The sequence below is a fragment of the Narcine bancroftii genome, chromosome 9 (assembly GCF_036971445.1).
Source record: "Narcine bancroftii isolate sNarBan1 chromosome 9, sNarBan1.hap1, whole genome shotgun sequence".
NCBI classification, from domain to species: Eukaryota; Metazoa; Chordata; class Chondrichthyes; order Torpediniformes; family Narcinidae; genus Narcine; species Narcine bancroftii.
The window spans coordinates 28,854,621-28,874,971 of NC_091477.1; the positions used below are offsets into that span (position 1 = coordinate 28,854,621).

General features: G+C 40.5%; 1 protein-coding gene across 14 annotated transcripts in view; it reads right to left on the reverse strand.

Moving 5' to 3' along the window:
• Positions 1 to 20,351, reverse strand: part of LOC138743365 (PH and SEC7 domain-containing protein 2-like) — a 274,779-nt gene that overhangs the window by 148,521 nt on the left and 105,907 nt on the right. For all 14 annotated transcript variants that reach the window (XM_069898611.1, XM_069898607.1, XM_069898609.1 and 11 more), the window contains 4 exons: positions 17,433 to 17,476; positions 16,639 to 16,829; positions 9,559 to 9,629; positions 5,070 to 5,227 (listed from right to left, as the gene is read on the reverse strand). In XM_069898611.1, the coding sequence (XP_069754712.1) occupies positions 5,070 to 5,227; positions 9,559 to 9,629; positions 16,639 to 16,829; positions 17,433 to 17,476 (464 nt within the window). The remainder of the gene's footprint in view (positions 1 to 5,069; positions 5,228 to 9,558; positions 9,630 to 16,638; positions 16,830 to 17,432; positions 17,477 to 20,351) is intronic.

Below are 20,351 nucleotides of genomic sequence, written 5' to 3' on the forward strand. Positions count from 1 at the left end.
TTTAGGAATAACTGTAATTATCACTGTAAAAAAAATTTCTGGAAGAACATGTAACCTAAAAGCTTGTTGTATTACCTGCATAAATAAAGGAATTATTAAATCTTTAAATACTTTATAGAATTCCACTGGGAATCCATTCTCTCCAGGAGACTTATTATTTTCTAAACATTTAAGTGCTTCATTAACTTCTTGTTCAGTAAACAGTTTGTCCAAATTATCTTTATCTGTCTCAGTTAATCCAGGTAATGTTATTTGTGACAAATAATTATCCATAATAGTTTCATCCTGTAATGATTCTGAAGTGTATAATTTTTCATAAAATTCCCTAAAAGTTTCATTTATTTCTTGTGGTTTAAATGTCACTTTCTTATTATCTTGTTCTATTGCAATAATAATTCTAAGTTTGTTCGGCCTTTAATTGCCAAGTCAAAACTTTGAGATCTTTCGCCTAATTTGTAATATTTCTGTCTAAATTTAAGAATAATTTTCTCTGTTGTATGTCAACATTGTATTATATTGTAACTTCTTATTAATTAAATGTCTATATTTATCCTCTGAAGGTGATTTTTGAGTATCTTTTTCCAATACTGTACTTCTTCTAATTTATCTATATCTCTCATATAATCCTTTTTAATTTTTGAAGTAAAACATAATCTTCCCTCTCAAATATGTTTTTAATTCATCCCAAATAATAAATTTATCCTCTATTGAATTAAATTAGTATCACAAAATAGTTTGTTGTCTTATCAAAGCACAAAAACTTCCCTTTTTAATAACAAAGAATTTAATCTCCATCTATATACGGACTCTTGTTTTTCAGTAAATTCCATTTCCATCAATAATGGAGAATAATTAGATATTATTCTTGCTTTATAATCAATATTCAAAACTCTTGATTTTGAGTTGAAAATAAAAATAAATCAATTCTAGAATACGTATCAAATCTATTAGTATAAAAAGGATAATCTCTACCCCTCGGATGTTTCTTTCTTCATATATCCACTAAGTTTAAATCTTTCATTAAATGTAAGATTTTTAGGCTGCTTTAAATTTAACTATTGTTCTTGATGATCTATCTAATAAAGGATCCAAACAAAAATTGAAATCACCTCCTACTAAAATATTTTCATAAACATCTGCCAAAATTAAGAACTATCTTGTATGAATTTTTCATTCTCTAAATCCTGTGTGCATATAGAAACATAGAAAATAGGTGTAGGAGTAGGCCATTTGGCCCTTCAAGCCTACACTGCCATTCATTTTGATCATGGCTGATCATCCACTCAGTACCCTGTTCCAGCTCTCTCTCCATACCCCCTGATCCCCCTAGTCAAAGTACTAAATCTAATTCTTTCTTAAATATAGCTATGGAACCGGCCTCAATCACTTCCTGTGGCAGAGAATTCCATAAATTCACCACCCTCTGAGTAAAAAAATTCTTCCTCATCTCAGTCCTAAAGAACTTCCCCTTTATCCTTAAACTGTGACCCCTGGTTCTAGATTTGCTCAACATTGGGAACAATCTTCCTGCATCTAGACTGTCAAATCCCTTAAGAATTTTGAACGTTTCTATTAAATCTCCTCTTAAACGTCTAAACTCCAGCGAGTACAAGCCCAGTCATTCTTGCCTTTCTTCATATGCAACTCCTGCCATCCCTGGTATCAATCTGGTAAACCTTTTCTGCACTCTCTCCATGGCAATTTTTAATATTTAATAAAGTCCATTCCTCAAAAACTATTTGACAATTTATCATTATATATCTACCTGCAGGATCCGTAGTCACACTCTGAACTTGGTAAATTGGTAAATTTTTCTTAAATAAAATCACCACTCCCCTGGCTTTAGAATTAAATGAAGAAGAAAAAACCTACTTGATCTACCCAATCTCTTTCCAGTTTTAGGTGCCCTTTTTTAGTTAAATGAGTTTCTTGTAAAAAAGCAATATCCACTCCTAATTTCTTAATATAATACAATATTTTCTTTCTTTTTATTTTCCTATTAATATGAAAACTTATAATCTTAATTGCCTGATTCATTTTTCCTTATTTTTTAAAATCCCTTTTCATAACTCCCATCCAGGAAGAATTTGGTCCTGAGCATCACCATCTGCAATCCAAAAACATTAAAATATTCACGCAGTTAAGGAAAGGTTAAACCTGAAACATTTTGCATTTTCTCTTTGCACCTTGGTCATTTGAAAAATAATACTGTATTTCAACCTAAAGGTGAAAACACAGAGATACTGGAGGAACTCAGCAGATCTCACAGAACCCATTGGAGGTAAAGATATATAACCAACATTTGGCCTGAACCCTTCTTCACATTTTCTCCGGTGGTCCACTGGACCGAGCCTTCAACATGGGTCTCTAAATTGGCCCCAGCAACCTACAGGTCTGAGCCTCTGTTGCAAACTCTCACCCTGGCCCCTATGGACCATAGGACTGAGCCTTCATTGCTAACTTTTTCTCTGACCTCCGACTGGTGCTGTGAGACCAGTTGAGATCCCCCAGCATTTCTGTGTTTTTACTACAATCATAGCATCTGAAGACGTTCATGTTTCACTTTAACCTGAAAGGTGCTGGGCTTCAGTTTTTGTACCTTCTTTCCAAAGGTTACAGCGAGAAGAAGTGATGTCCAAGGTGATGGGGGTCCTTTATGATATTGGCTGCCTTCTTGAAGCAGCATTTCAAATAGATGTAATTTGTGGGAGCCTGAGAAAGGTCTGGTTATGTCTACCACTTCCTGCAGCCTTCTGTGTCCTTGGGCACAAGAGTTTACAAACCAGGCAATAATGCGACCTTTCAGTATACTTTCCACGGTGTATCTACAGAAGTTTGATTCAATGATATGCCGAATCTCCTTGCTGGGTTGATGGCGTTAAACACCAAGCTGTAGTGAATGAACAACAGCCTGTTGCAGGTGTACTTGTGATCCAGCTGATCTAACGCAATGTGGAGGGTCAGCGAGATGGCATCCACTGTTGACCTATTGTTATGATAGACACAGTCAAGTGGGATCCAGGCCTTTCTGAGACAGGTGACAGTCATGGACAGCAATTATCACTGGTGTTTTAAGAAACAGAACCATCGAAACATTTCCAAGAGATGCAGAACCATTTATTCTATAGGCTGCAGGAAGTGAGAATTAATTTTTCACATCAGTCAAAAATTGGGAGCACAGACTTGCCAGCCTTGTGAAGGTACATGATTGTTTTCCCTCTAGAAACAAGTATAGAAGGCATTGAGCTCAGCTGGAAGAGATGCTTCACATTTAATAGTTTCATCTTATTTTGTCCTATAGGATTTGATGGAGTGCAAACCCTGCCACACCTGCCAAGCATGCCCCTTGAGATTCCAGATAAGTTTAGATCTGTCTTTTTACATTGGTAATTGGCTTTTGGAGGTTGGACCTGGCCTTCCTGCATGATTCTGAATTGCTATGTCTGAACACCACAGATCTGGTCTTCAACAGGTTGCAGATCTTTTGATTCACCCACAGCTCTTGGTTAGGATACAGTCAGAGGAGTTTAGTAGGAGCACAATCAGCCAATCATGGTCCAGATAAAGTTGATACCAACTGTGGCGTATTCATTCAGGTCCACTGCCAAGTCCTTGAACATAGCCTGGTCTATTGCCTCTAGACAGTCACAGAGCCACTCTTCTGCCTCCGCAGACCACTTCTGTACAGACTTCACTGCCAGGGCATTGCTCTTCAGTTATTGTAGGAAGAAAGAGCACCACCAGGTTTTAAAGGTGTGGGGATGGAATGGAGCGGTAGGCATCCTTTATGGTGGTGTAACAGTGGTTAAGAATGTTCAATCTCCTGGTGTTGGAATAGATGTGCTAGTGGTAGTTTGGGAATACCTACCTTAAGCTAATTTGATTGAAAAAGCATCAGGATTCACCATATGACATTTGTCAATCATGATATGTAGGTCCTCCAGTGCCAGCTTAAAGTGCACATGTGGTGGGATTTAGAGAATTGAGCTGAATTCCCTCCATGGGTAAATGGATCGGTACTTCAGCCCCAAGTGTGTCAGATGAGAGGAGCAGCATGGGGCAGAATCATCATATCCCAGCACCACTAAGAGTTAGCCATGAAGCAGACACTGCCTCCTTTTCCTTCACCCAAGGATGCTGTCTGATCCTTGTGATGTCGGTGAAACCTTCAGGTTAAGGGGTCAAGTCTGTAAGAGTTGGGGATAAGCCATGACTCTGTGATGATTTTTTTCTTTAGCTTGGCTTCGCGGACGAAGATTTATGGAGGTGTATGTCCACGTCTGCTGCAGGCTCGTTGGTGACTGGCAAGTCCAATGCGGGACAGGCAGGTCCCGCATCATGATGCAGAGCTCTGTGATGCAGAGCTTACACAATCCCCCATGTCTCTCTGCTACAGTAATCTTGTCCTTGGGTCTTCAGTTTTATTTCCAGAGACTATACAGTGGCTAAAAGGAAGCTGGCGGGGGGGGGGGGGCGGGGGGGGAGTTGTGCAGACTCCTGTGCTCCAGTCTTACTTGAAGTTTACCCCAATGTCTAATCTTTTTAGAGTAGTATAGATTTGATGGGCTGAATGGCATGTTGCTGTATCATGAATTTCTTCTGCTTCTGTTCTATTATGTATTTTGTTACTTTTAGCTGAGTAGGCAATTGATAAAATTCCTGGAACTGTGCCATGGTACTTTCAGCCCAGACAGTTGAAAGGATCTGACATTGTTATCTAATTTGACAGATTCCATCTTTACTGTACTTCATGCAAGATAGGAACCTAAAGCAGTCTAATTTAGACACCAAAATAGAACAGATTAAACCAGATTTATTAGCCACTCTGAAATGGTGAAAACCTGATGGAAGTCCAGAATGTGCCTTGCAATAAATTTGCTGTGATACAACTCCTGCCACCTGTATTTTACAAACAGTAGAGATTAGGTTAATTGCTGCATTAATCAAGTGATGTTATAAATCTGAGTGAGCTATATTAAAAAAGTTAACATCACAAAAAAAAGTTCCCAAATCAAACATGGTAAAAGTACAACACAAATGCTGAAAAAAGATATGTACAATATTCTTACGGTGCTTGGAAAAGAAAGACTCTCCAGTCTGCTGTCTTCAATTTAAGAACATTAGGCCGTTTGCTGTAATCAGTCGCCCTTGTTGCTAATGCATGGTGTATGCGAATGGCATTTTTCAGATCCACCTCAGATAAATCCCTGTCCAGCTTGTATTCATCCTGTAAGAGACAGATAAATGTTATGTTTAATGTTTTGACAGTTCATTATAGATAATGAAAATGGCTCATGTAGGTTGAAAATAAACTCTTTCCACCATATGGTTGAGAGTTTTCTTTTGTGCCCATATTTTCTCCATTATTCTCATCTCAATTCAAACACCCCAATAATCTCTCCAATTCGAGTCATCATTGTTACATCTCCTTAAAGTAATTAAAGGAAATGACAGGGCAGGCCAAGCATATTTATTTTTGTACGTATAAAATAAATCACATTTAATAGTTTCATCTTATTTTGTCCTATAGGATTTGATGGAGTGCAAACCCTGCCACACCTGCCAAGCATGCCCCTGAGATTCCAGATAAGTTTAGATCTGTCTTTTTACATTGGTAATTGGCTTTTGGAGGTTGGACCTGGCCTTCCTGCATGATTCTGAATTGCTATGTCTACGCCTCTCAGGGTGATGCCAATTTGGATGTCTTCAAGATTCCTCTATTTGTTATATTATTATAATAGAACCATGCAATATTATGCAAAAGTTCCTTTTGTCTGCGGTAAGGAAGACAAAGAGTTGCCATTCTTAGTATTTCCTGGTGCCCCGTACAGTAAGAGAGAATGTAAGAAAAGAGAGTCCCTTCAGAGACACCGAGAGCCTGTGGATTTGTCACCATTGTTATCAGTCTCTGCAACTAATACACAGGATTTTGGAAATCTGGAATCCTTCCCCTTAATGCTCCTATGCCTGGGAAAATCAAAAATGATAACAGTGGGTTTTTGTTTGATAAGAATATGGAGGATAATGAAATCTTGGTATGTAAATAGAGTTAATTCACAGGTGAGCCATGACCTAATTGAACAAGGGCAAAGGCTCAAGAAGATTAATGGTCAACTCCATTACTTATTACTTTTGTTGAATGTACTATATTTTAACATTATTAACATTCTGTCTATTAATTTCCCCAAAATAAACTGCTCTATAAATAGAATTAATTTTGTCATTTTCAGCTAAGCACCAATCTTCTCTTTGCTATTAAATCTGCTGAGGAGGGTGAGAATGGTTTTTTTTTTAAAAGGTATCTGCCACTATTATAATCAGACTGAAATCCCTGACATTTTCTCATTTTGTCTTCAAACAATGATTCCCATAACAGAGCAACATTTCAGATTTTTTTTAAAAAATCACTGTCCTCATTTTTTTTTAAATATAAGCTTCCCTTGACAGCCTCCAAACAGAATCCTTGAAGGTGGAAAGATTTCTACTTTCTTCCTTGCATCATTCAGCAAAATATTCCTAGTGGCTAAGAAGGGAAGGGAGGATTAGGAGCAAGGTGTAACGATAGGGGATTCTACAGTTAGGGGGACAGATAAGAGGTTCTGTGGAAGAGATAGAGTATACTGGATGGTGTGCTGCTAAGGTCTGAGATATCTCAGATCGAATTCATGCCATTCTCAGGAGGGAGAGTAAACAGTCAGATATAATGTTCCATATATGGGTAGGAAGGATGAGGAAGTCCTGCAAGAAGAGTTCAGGGAATTAGGTGCTAAGTTGAAGGACAGGACTTCCAGGGTTGTGATTTCAGGGTTGCTACCTGTACCATGTGCTAGTGAGGTTAGAAATAGGAGGATAATGCAGCTTAATACGTGGCTAAAAGACAATGCGCAGGAGGGAGGGCTTCAGATTTCTAGATCATTGGGTCTCTATCAGGGAAGAGATGGGATGGGTTTGTCTGAACTGGAAGGAAGATTTGTTAGTGCTGCTCCAATGGTTTGAAACTAGATCTGCACGGGGATGGGAACCAGTGTGCCAAAGCAGATGGAGGAGTTGAGGATGGAAATGATGATGTGAGAATTGCATGCACCGTTAGAAGTCTATGGGTTGCACATGGTGTAAATGTTCTCTGGTGCATCTATTTCAATGCAAGGAATATTGTAGGAAAGGCAGACAACCTTAGAGCATGGATTGGCATATGGAATTATGACATTGTGGCCATTAGTGAAACTTGATTGCAGGAGGGGCAGGACTGGCAGCTCAATGTTCCAGGCTTCCGTTGCTTAAGACGAGATAGAATGGGGAAGGAGAAGGGGTGAATAAAGGGGGAGGAGTGACATTGCCCCTAATGGAAAATATTACAGCTGTGCTCAGTCAGGACTAGCCAGAGGGCTTGCCTACTGAGGCTACATGGGTGGAGTTGAGGATTGGGAAAGGTATGACCACACTCATGGGGTTGCATTATAGATCACCCACTACTCAATGAAAATTAGAGGACTAAATCTGTTGAGAGATAGCAGACAGCTCCAGGAAACATATCGAGATGATAGTAGGAGATATTAATTTTCCACATATTAACTGGGACTCCCGTACTGTAAAATGGCTGGATGGCTTGAAGATTTTCAAATGTGTTCAGGAAAGTTCTCTAAATCAATCTTTAGAGGTACCAACTGGATCTCCTATTAGGGAACAAGATAGGACAGGTGACAGAAGTATGTGTAGGGGAAAATTTTGGGTCCAGTGATCCTAATGCCATTAGTTTCAATTTCATTATGGAGAAGAATAGGTCTGGACCTCGGGCTGAGATTTTAAATTGAAGTAAAGCCAATTTTGAGGAAATGAGAAAGGATCTAGAATAAGTGGATTAGGATAAGTTATTTTTGGGCAAGGATGTGCGAGTTAAGGAAGACCTTCAAAGGTGAAATTTTGGGAATACAGAGTTTATAACTTCCAGTTAGGATTAAAGGTAAGGTTAGTAGGCATATGAAAAAAAAGGTTGAGAATCATTGGACTAGATTACAACCAAATGCCGTGGCTACCCTAGCAACAACACTTACTCGCACCTGGCTCATTGTGGGAACTCTATCCCATTCGCCCAGTTTCTCTATTTCTTGCATCTGCTCCAACCGTGCAACCTTTCGCATTAATATTTCTACTATGTCTTTGCTTTCCCTCAGATAATTTCTGAATGATAGCTAAAATGAACTTTGAACTTGGCTTTCTCCTCAGCATGAAGAATTTCCCTTGGAGAAAATAACCTATAATCTAAGAAAAAAATATAGTAAGTTCCTTAAAATTTAGTGACCATATTTAAATTGGAGCACAGGTATAGTGTGGACTGACATGCTTCCACCCCCTACTCCACCTATCTACCCTTCGATTAGGTGGGAGCTAAGGAGGTTGCTCCATCATACCACAATCAACAATGCGGTGCCAGCTGCTGAGATGTGATGAATCTTCAAACCTTATTTTTTGGTTATTTTCCATTTTCTCCTTTGTTCCTTTTAGTCTGCGAGTGATGTGCTAACGAGGATGACCAATAGTGTCTTGTGTGCCTGCCCATAAATGGATTAATATGTATAGAAAGAGCCTCAGAGCTAAGAAAGTTCTTGAATGGAATAAGGGGCAGGGACAATTCCAATGCTGATTTCCTTACCTATGTTGTAGATGTCCTGTATGCGAGGAATGAGTGTGAGTGTGAGGTGTAGAGGGTTGGGTGGAAAAATGACTTGAACTTGGCGGTTGATTTTGTACATAGTTTTAATTATATTTGTAACTATTTGAATATGGAAACTGTTTGAGCTTGAAAAATTATAAATAAAATGTTTTTTAAAAATTCCTGTGTATTCCATGTGATATCACCATCAGGGTCCTGACCTCTTCCTGCAGTATTCCAAACAGACAATATCCTCAGAAACTCCAGTCCTCAATTTCCTTGAATGAGCATGCCATTCCCACCATATTTTGCTAGACAGCCATCCAAGTAGCAACACCTGCCTTTTATCATCCCTGCCCACTATCCAAACATTCTTCCAAGGCAAATGAGTGATCTTTCCATTTAGAATACTGTATCGGTTGTTCACAATGTAATCCCCTCTAACTCGAGGAGGTGAAAAACCGATTGGGTGACTGGAACAGTTCCATTCAGTTTACCCTTGGGGCATTTGTGTTTTAATTCTTGGTCCCTCTCCCACACTGACCTCTCTGTTTTCAGTTCAATTGCAATGAACCTTAATACAAGTTTGAGGAAGAACATATTAACTTTTTACTTGTATGGCAACTTTGTGGACAAAATTTAGCTATAAATAAATTCAGACAATGAGCATTTTGTTTTATCTCACATTTCTAGTACTCGCAACATTTTACTTTGGTTACTTTGGTCTCACGTACCCTGATCATTACACCAGCTCCATTTATTCTACTCAGTTTGCAATATGTACACGAGTGGTCATTCTTCCCAATACATCTAACTTTAAGAAAGCAACAAGTAACAAAACTTGGAATTTTAAGTTGCTAGCCACTTACAGCTTTGCTATTCTGTTATAATTTATGACCATGCACTACCTTTTGCAAGTAGAGGATTGTTCCTTTCAGCACTGCATAAAATTTTTTCCATCCTCTTCTTCCTCTAGGTGCTAAAAGAAAAATACATTTTTAGCTATACTTCTGTTTATTCAAGTTAAATTGCTATCAAACTCAACAATCGATTAGATTTAATAGGTGGTGCTGATGGCTTCTTCGCATTTTTTTCCCCTCAGATATAAGCAAGTCGTGGTCATTCTTAAAAATCTTGTAAAATTTAGTCCACCGAGCCTGTGAATTGATTGAGGCCAGCTACCACAATTAGACTCCCAGCTTTTAACATGAGAAACTCCACTGCAGAGCACATTTAAAATTATGGATCCTGATGCAAATACCCAAATCTGGCACTTTCTCTGTGCATATTAGTGCATGTATATGTGTTTCCAAAACAAATGGCATGTAATTGAAGTAAAAAAAAAACAAAGAAGGCATGGCTGCAAGTTCAATAACTAATTTTTTCTAACATACAGTATGGATAGTTACTGGGAGGAATAATTATCTCATCACTTTAAACTATCTTTACAGTTTATTTTGTAATTGGAGAAATGAAAACTATTGTATTACTGATCCTCTCAATATCCAAGCACCTATTGATCTCAGCATCCAACATGTTATCCTCCACAAATTCCATCACCAACATGATCCCACCACCAGACACACCTTCTCTCTTTTTTCTGCAAGGACTGCTCCCTTCGTGACTCCCTTGACCATTCATCCCTTCGCACTAATCACCCCCTTGATACCTACCCTTGTGACTGCAGGAAGTGCTGTACTTGCGCCAACACCTCCACCCTCACCACTACTCAGGGCCATAAACAGTCCTTTCAAGTGAAGCAGGGGCTATCGACTGCATCTGGTGCTCTCATGTGGCCTTCTCTTCATTGGAGAGAATGGGATCAGACTGGGCAATAGTTTCATTGAGCACCTTTGCTCTGCCCACCGCAATAGCGTGGATCTCCCAGTGGCCAATCATTTCAGTTCTAACATGTCTGTCCATTTCCACCTACATTGCCAAACTGAGGCCACCCGCAAACTGAAGGAGCAACACCTAATATTCCATTTGTGCACTCTCAAATTGGACAGCATTAACATCTATTTCCAGTTTCCGTAAGGCCATTCTCATCTCCCTCTCTTCCCCATTCCTCTGTCTTCCTTCAGAGAGCTATCTCCTCCCCCAACACATCTCTGCACCATTTCTACCTATGACCTCTTGCCTGTGCTCATCCCCCTGCCCCCTCCCCTGTTTTTTGCTCATTCCTCGATGAAGCGCTCAGGCCCAAAATGTTGGTAATGTATCTTTATGTTTGTTACATTAAGAATGGTGCGAGACTTGCTGAGTTTCTCCAGCATTTTAATGTAAACTACAATCAGAGCATCTGCAGACTTTCTTGTTTTACACCTATTGAACTCTGCCTTGATGTACTGTGTGACTGATCCTCCAAAGCTCTTTTTGGGTAAAGAATTCCTCTCTGAAAGCATTTTTCCCATCCCAGTCCTGAATGACCAAATCTTTATTTTGCTTATAGGCAAAGCATCATTTCCACATCTAACCTGTCAAACCTGTAAGAGCTATTATGCATGTTTTAATGAGATCCTTACTCTTCTAAACTCAAGAGCAGAGACTTAACTTGTTTAATCTCTCTTAATAGGGCATTCCTCATTTCAGAAATCAAATACATGATCAAGGTACAGACATGCTAAATATTTTGCTTTGCTATTGCAAACCCAATAAGCAATTAAGTGACTGATTTTGAGCCCTCCTGCATCATTCTGTAGTCTGTCAGCAGAATTCAATAACTCCAGTGGCAACAACATTTAAAATAATGTTAAATAAATGAATTATGCAATTTATTTTGATGGACTGGAGCTATTATGGATGTTCTAGTGAGTGCCGCTGTGACATTAATAATTCAAGCTACAATTTCCTGGAATTTCATAACTATTAGCCATTATTATGATTCAGGTTTACAGCACATTTTTAGCCCATTAATCTAATTAGATAATAACAGGTATCTCAATTCCATTAATGTTAACAAGTAATAATTGTGCTATTCTAAATGTTAGTAAAGAAGTGTTAAATCATAATTTTATAACCCAGCTACTTATTTGACATTGAGTAGGAAAGATTAACTCATTCATTCAGTAGCTTATTATTTTAACAGAGAGTTGATAGTTTAAGTATTAATTTAATACTAACTGGTTGATGCATTATACTTTATTGAGCCCAAATCTAGGCAGCTTCACAGTGGCTCATGGACAATGAATCTTGAACACGAGCTCTTTTTGATAAAACTAAATATTTACCAAGCTGTTGCACTCAATTGGGGCAAGGAAGATAAGACTGCTAATAAGGGGATTCATTTTTACCGAAGTACAAATATAAATCCTTGATGTCTGCATTGTCAGACAGATTGGAAAGCTTCCCCCATTGAGACCTCATACATATTTTAGAGTCGGGAGTCATTGCTGACTTATAAGTATTTGATGGATCAACTGGAGATAGAGTCATACAGCACTGAACAGGCCCTTCAGCCCAACTTGTCCATGTCAACCAGGAAAGAGGGAAACTTAGCAAGATGCTATTATAGCGCCTGCGACCTGGATTTGTATCCAGTGCTCTCTGTAAAGAGTTTGTACGTTCTTTCCTTGTTTGCATGGGGTTTCCCTGGGTGCTCTGGTTTGTAGCTTAATTTGAGTGTAGCTGGGCAGCATGGGTTTAAATCAGCTTCTACCATGCTGTTAAAAAAAAAAAAAAAAATCAACATTCTGGGATAGTCCTATTTTCCTGCATTTGGTCCATGTCATTCTTTGCTCTCCTGATCCATATATCTGTCCAAATGCTCTAATCATACCCTTGTCTAATAGTTTCTTCTGATGGCTCATTCCAGATATGCACTTCCCTCTGAGTGAAAATGCTGCCCTTTAGATCCTTCTTAAATCTCTCCCCTTGCACCTTAAACCTTTGCCATCTGGTTCTAGAATTGTGCATTCATGTTTAAAAAAAAATTGATTCAATTTATCAATGCCTTTCATGATTTTATAAACCTTAGTAAGGCCATCTTTGAGGTGCCAATGCTCTAAAGAATATGGATCCAGCCTCTTCAATCCCTCTCTATTACTCAAGTTCTCCAGTCCTGGCAACAGCCTTGTGAATCTCCTCTGCACCCCTCCAACATTGATATCCTTCCTATAGATGAGTGACTTGAATGCACACAGCACTCCAAGTGTGGACTCACACAGCTGTATCACGAGGTCCTGACTTTTGTTCTCAATATTCTGCCCAATGAAGGTGAGGAAGACAGACACCTTCTTCACCACCTAAGAAGCCACTTTCATGGAATTATGCACCTGTACCCCTTAGTTTCTTTATTGAATCACAATCTCCAGGACCCTCCCATTCACCATTAAAGTCTTACCCTGGTTTGACTTGTACTTTATTGAACCCAACTCTAAACAGCACCTTGGACTGGTCAGAGTTAAATTTACATTTGCCACTCCTTAGGCCATTTTCCCAACTGATCTAGATCTTGCAGACAACACAAATATCCTTCCTCACTGTCTACTACACCACCCATTTTCGTGTCACCTGCAAATACATCAGAATGCTCTTTACTGTCCAAAGTTTGTCATTTAACACCATCATCTCCTCAAAACTAATCAGCAAACTCCAAGACCTGGCCTTAATACATCAAATGTGCAATTGGATCCTGCATTTTCTCACCTCCAGGCTCTAATCAGTGCAAATTGGCAAGAACATCTCCCCCACAATCTCCATCAGCAGTAGAACACCATAGGGCTGTGTACTTAGTCCCCTGCTCTACTCGCTTTACACCCACGACTTTGTGGGTTGGTATGACAACAACACCATATACATGTCTGTTAATAATACCACTGTAGTGGACTGTATAAAAAGGGGAGAGTTAGCATTCAGGAGGGGGATTGGAAACTTGACCGAATGATATGCTAACAACCACCTCACTCAATGTCAGCAAGATCAAAGATCAGATTGAAGACTTTAGGAAAGGAAAAGCAGAGGTGTATGATCCAGTGATCATTGGGGGAAATCAGAGGTGGAGGCGGCAAGTAAATTTAAATTCATGGACGTCACTATCTTGGAGGACCTTTCCTGGATGCATCATACAAACGCCAGCATGAAGAAAGCACATCAGTGCCTCTATTTCCTCAGGAGTTTGCAGAGTTTTAGTATGTCATCAGAAACCTTGGTAAACTTCTACAGATGTGTAGTGGAAAATATGTTGACTGGCTGCATCATGGCCTGGTATGGGGGCACCAATACCTCTGAGCAGAAAGCCCTGCAGAAGGTAGTGGATGTAGCCTGGTACATTACAGACAAAACTCTGCCCACCCTCAAGAAAATCTACAGTACATGAAACATTGCTGTCAGAGGGCAGCAGCAATCATCAAGGATCCATACCACCCAGGATATGCTCTGTTCTTGCTGAAAGATGTACAGGTGCCACAGGATTTGTACCTCCAGATTCAGGAAAAGTTGCTCTCTGTCCACCATCAGACTCCTAAACAACACTCAGAGACTCATTTAAGGACCCTTTCTTAGCTCATTATTTATTACTGAATATTTATTTTTCTGTATTTGCATGGTCAGTTGCTTACATTTCTTCTTCTTGAGTACAGTTTACAGTTACTGATAATTAAGAATGCTACCTGGCCCGCAGGAAAAAGAATCTCAGGGTTGTACGTGATATCATGTATGTATTCTGACAATAAATTTGAACTTTGAAAAAAAAAGACTTTGTGCCATCCAAATCATTAATATAGAGATAACCTATATTAGGGCTCTGCCATTAAAGGGTAGAGTGCCATAACATTTGCCAGCCATTTGAAAGTAAAACCAAGCAACAGGAGAAAGGCATGAAGATGCATAGCCATTATTCAACAATGATTTAAGAATTATAAAATGATATACATCTGCAGCTGTGCATAACATAATCTACAGAGCCATCGTAAAGTCAAAAAAGCTCCAATTATAAAACAGTAGGTATGTTTTAAGATGAATGATAGATTTCATGCAGAAATCCAGTTCTCCAATAGTTTTGCTGGAAACTATTTTCTCAAATGGCGTAATTTTAAATATTCATTCCTGCTTTTAGCTGTTCTCATGAAATAAGCTTTAGTTCTCAAGTTTCCTCATTATTGCCTCAGATAGTGAGAGGAATAATGATGAAGTTAATTTTGGGAAAAATGGCAATGTTCATCATTAATATTGGAGTAAATAGTTCAACCATTCTGCAACCCACTTTAACACAGTAAATCATGGTAACATAGAAGTTGCTGCACAGCTTTCTCTGGGTGTCTATGTATTTCATTCTGGCAGTATTTAACAAATAGGCTCAGCACAGAAATCCTCATGAAGCTGTGATACTTACCTACTGGTTATTTGATAAATATGCATGGAAAAGATAGGGCTGCTGCATTCAGGTATGTATTAATTTTTAACTGCATGAAGTGCCTTAATTACTCGAAAATGTAATGATTGTAGTTTCAATGATTTTGTCTTTTATAAGAACATAAAAATAGGAGCAAGAGTAGGCCATCTGGCCCGTCAAGAGTAGGCCATCTGGCCCGTCAAGAGTAGGCCATCTGGCCCGTCAAGAGTAGGCCATCTGGCCCGTCAAGAGTAGGCCATCTGGCCCGTCAAGAGTAGGCCATCTGGCCCGTCAAGAGTAGGCCATCTGGCCCGTCAAGAGTAGGCCATCTGGCCCGTCAAGAGTAGGCCATCTGGCCCGTCAAGAGTAGGCCATCTGGCCCGTCAAGAGTAGGCCATCTGGCCCGTCAAGAGTAGGCCATCTGGCCCATCAAGCCTTTTCTATTATTCAAGGTGATTACGGCAGATCTGATGCTAGTCTCATCTCCACCTACCTGTCTTTTCCCCATATCCCTTAATTCCACTACTTTGTAAGAAATCTATCCAACCTGGTCTTAAATATACTTAGTGAGGTAGCCACCACTGCCGCAATGGGCTGCGAATTCTGGGCTCTGAATTGTATTTTTCTTTCTTGTGCTTCACAATGTTTTTCATGATTTGAAGATGAATTAGATGTTCAAATTCACATTTGTATATTTTGTCTCTGCATGTCTCTGTTGAAGGTGCTGCACAAGATCAAATCTTTCTTGATGCAAGATGAATGGGCAATTGGAAGTTTAATGAATGTGCTACTGAACACAATCTGAGAACAATCTTAACTAGTAGTTTAATTACACTTCATATTTTAAAATCCTTTTTGAATTACTTGAGCGTGATAGTACAGATTCTATCACCAATGTGTCTATGTACAGATTGTAGTGTTGGATGACTGTGATTGGCTGAGAGCGTAGCCACACCTACTGGCAGGTCTTAAAGGATTGCTCCTAGCCAGACCAGGTCATTCTGGACTGGTCGACCTACTTGTGATATGCTCCAGTCTTTTAGTTAATAAAAGTCTTGGTTTGGATCAACAAGTCTTTGGTTCTTTCAACGCGCTCTACATCGAGTAAATTTAAATAACTTTTGTTGCTTTTAAAGATCTGTGTATTTGTGCAAGTTGTTGTCTACTGATCCATTACATTTAATATAGTGTACAACAAGAATATTGAACAACTTACTGGCATAAATTAACTCTAAAAGTCAAAAGCAGCATAATCCTCACCAAAAAAAAATAGCTAAGCGTCACAAAAGAAAATCCAATTACCAACAGGAAAGACTTATTTTAGCAGGTCAGGTCCAAGAAACCCAATGTCTTTGCTGAATGCTTTCTACATTTTTTTTTAGCTGCCATGGCTTTCAGGTATTTGTCAAAGTGTAGCACTCAAGTAATTATTATCTGGTGCCAAAGAAGACTCCTGTTTTCAGTAGAAAATCAATAGCTGGGTGCACTGTGTAGAGGAATAAGTAGCATGAATTTCTAGATCCTTTCCTGCAAGTTCAAATACCATAAGCAAAGCTCAAAAATGTATCCAAATTTTACGAGAGAGATTTCATTTAGCTATTGAAAGTCAGTTTCCATAGCTAGCTCATAAAAAAAATAGAAAACTGAAAATACTTGCTTCTCTTGCCATCCATATCTGCATGTGTTTTGCGATTGAGGACACCATGTTTGTACGTTGCTGCATTCAATGCTTGAGGGATGTCAAGGAATGGATTACTACTATCAATTATTCTGATCACTTTCTTTGTACAGCTGTCAAACATATCATCCACAAGCTCTGACAGAGATTTTCTCAATTCATCTTCATCCCTAAAAGAGAAGTGGAATCAATTTTATTGAAGAAATTAGTGTCAGTTTATAATTTGATTTTAAAAAAAAGATACTTTAAGATCACAGTATTTTAAAATGATGCAAGCAAATCACCATTTATAGAATTTAATCCAATGTACATATAGATAATTTCTAATGCTGTTTATGTGTGTAAATTGTATGCACGCAATACAATATAATGCCAACAAAGTGAAGGTAATTTGAGGACATTCCTGGCTGAGCTGTTGATTGCCTAGCTGCTGAATGTATGATCCTTAAACAAATTTATAAGGACAAAAATTGAGTCTGACACTTTGCAAGACTATAAATAGTTCTAGTGCATATGTGTCGTGGTGTTGATGAGCAAATATGAACCAGTGCACATGCGCTTCTTCGAGTGATAATTAATTCTAAGACTCTACATTTAAAAGAGAATTCCTGGCAACAATTTCCATGGATAGGTGCAGTCTTGTGTAAAGTTTAATTTCTAGTATAGAGAAAACAGAAATATTTATGGAGTACCTCAAACTGAATAATCATGAATATTTATAATTTTAAGTGCATCAGAATCTAATTACATCAGAAAGTAACATTTGGACTTACATAGCCCACTCCAGTTTTTCATTTTTTATTGAGTTGTACAACCCCTGAAGGAAAAGAAATTATACTTCATTAGTGAATATTCAGTAGAAGGATGCATTTAAAAGGGAATGTTTAAATGTGCTCATCATACATTTATTTTCCCTTGTTCACATTCTTTACTACTTTGATTAGATTGATTGGGAAAGTGCAAGGCACTCAATTTTAATTGTATATTCTAAACCATAAAAATCAGTGGTTATTGCCAGAGGTTATGCTTCTACCATTAACTAAGCCCTTACCCACATCTCCTCGATTTCCCACTCATCTGTCCTGGACCCCCTCCACCCGAGATTCAACAAGGACAGGATTCCCCTTGTCCTCACCCACCAGCCTCCACATCTAACATAATATTCTCCGTTATTTCTGCTACCATCAATGTCATCCCATCATCTTCCCCGCTCAGCTTTCTGAAGGGACTGCTCCCTCAGTCCACTCATTACTTCCAACTAATCCCCCCCTTGGTACCTACTCCTGTGACCACAGGAAATGCTACTTACGACCACACCTCCTTTCTCATCACTATTCAGGGCCCCAAACAGCCCTAAGTGAAGCAACACTTTACGCGTGAATCTGCTGAGGTCATCTACTGCATCTGGTGCTCCCACTGTAACCTCCTCTACATCGGAGAGACTGGATGCAGACTGGGAGATGATTTCATTGAGCACCTTCCCTCTGATGGCTGCAGTAACGAGGACCTCCCAGTGGCCAACCATTCAATTCCACAACTCATTCCCACAAGGACATGTCCAACCATGGCCTCATGCACTGCCAAACCGAGGCCACCTGCAAACTAAAAGAACACCTGATATTCTGTCTGAAAATTGTTTGACCAGATGGCATTAACATCATCTTTGCCAGTTTCCATTAGATCTCTCCTCTGCTTCCTTTCCTCCAACTTCCCACCCCCCCCCCTCCTTCCCACTCCATTCAGAGAGCTTCTTTTTCTTTGGCTTGGCTTCGCGGACGAAGATTTATGGAGGGGGTAAAAAGTCCACGTCAGCTGCAGGCTCGTTTGTGGCTGACCAGTCCGATGCGGGACAGGCAGACACGATTGCAGCGGTTGCAAGGGAAAATTGGTTGGTTGGGGTTGGGTGTTGGGTTTTTCCTCCTTTGCCTTTTGTCAGTAAGGTGGGCTCTGCGGTCTTCTTCAAAGGAGGCTGCTGCCCGCCAAACTGTGAGGCGCCAAGATGCACGGTTTGAGGCGTTATCAGCCCACTGGCGGTGGTCAATGTGGCAGGCACCAAGAGATTTCTTTAGGCAGTCCTTGTACCTTTTCTTTGGTGCACCTCTGTCACGGTGGCCAGTGGAGAGCTCGCCATATAATACGATCTTGGGAAGGCGATGGTCCTCCATTCTGGAGACGTGACCCATCCAGCGCAGCTGGATCTTCAGCAGCGTGGACTCGATGCTGTCGACCTCTGCCATCTCGAGTACCTCGACGTTAGGGGTGTGAGCGCTCCAATGGATGTTGAGGATGGAGCGGAGACAACGCTGGTGGAAGCGTTCTAGGAGCCGTAGGTGGTGCCGGTAGAGGACCCATGATTCGGAGCCAAACAGGAGTGTGGGTATGACAACGGCTCTGTATACGCTTATCTTTGTGAGGTTTTTCAGTTGGTTGTTTTTCCAGACTCTTTTGTGTAGTCTTCCAAAGGCGCTATTTGCCTTGGCGAGTCTGTTGTCTATCTCATTGTCGATCCTTGCATCTGATGAAATGGTGCAGCCGAGATAGGTAAACTGGTTGACCGTTTTGAGTTTTGTGTGCCCGATGGAGATGTGGGGGGGCTGGTAGTCATGGTGGGGAGCTGGCTGATGGAGGACCTCAGTTTTCTTCAGGCTGACTTCCAGGCCAAACATTTTGGCAGTTTCCGCAAAGCAGGACGTCAAGCGCTGAAGAGCTGGCTCTGAATGGGCAACTAAAGCCCATCTGGTTTTTACTCTTATGCCCTCCCACCTATTACCTCTTGCCTGTTGGCCTATGCTCCTCCCCTGCCTCTTCTTCCATCCTCCCCCTACCATCTTATTCAGGTGTCTGCCTGCTTTCTGCTTATATCTTGATGAAGGTCTCTTGTCCAAAAGGTTGTGCGACCTGTTGGGTTTCTCTAGCACTTTTGTGTATTGCAAATCAATAGTTCAATTTACACTTCAGAGAGAAATGACAAAATAGAAACAAATTTTATTTTTTTAAAAATCAGTTGAACCAGTGAAATCTGCTGTGAACCAGTGTAATTGATGTATTTTAGATTTCATTTTGGAGGGGCCTGCCTCCCCTCCTAGATCGGACCATACTGCCTGGACCGGGGCCGCCGCTGCTTTCCCTGTGCCCGGACCGGGGCTGCCGCCTCCTTCTTTCTACCCGGACCGGGGCCTCTGCCTGCTTCGCTCTGCCAAGAACGGGGCCACCGCCTCCCCCTCGCTTCTGCCCGGACCGGGGCCTCAACCTGCCTCACTCGACCAAGGCCGGGGCCTCCGCCTCCCCCTCACTTCTGCCCGGACCAGGGCCTCCGCCTGCCTCACTCAACCGAGGCTGGGGCCGTCGCCTCCCCTTCACTTTTGGCCGGATCGAGGCTGCCGCCGCCTACCCTCTGCCCGGACCGAGGCCGGGGCCGCCGCTGCTTTCTCTGTGCCCGGACCGGGGCCGGCGCCTCCTTCTTTCTGCCCGGACCGGGGCCTCCGCCTGCCTACAATGGTCTGTCTGCCTGATCCGTACACCCGAAGAAAAAAAAACTGAATAGTACATAAGCATATATTCTACATATTTTCTATGATTAATTAACCCCTATATTCCAACACTTGCCAAAGAAACTGGCCCCGTCGTGGGTTTTCCAAATAATAACCTCTTCTTCCAGGTCACCACAGAGATCCTCTTGTTTTCCTTATTTC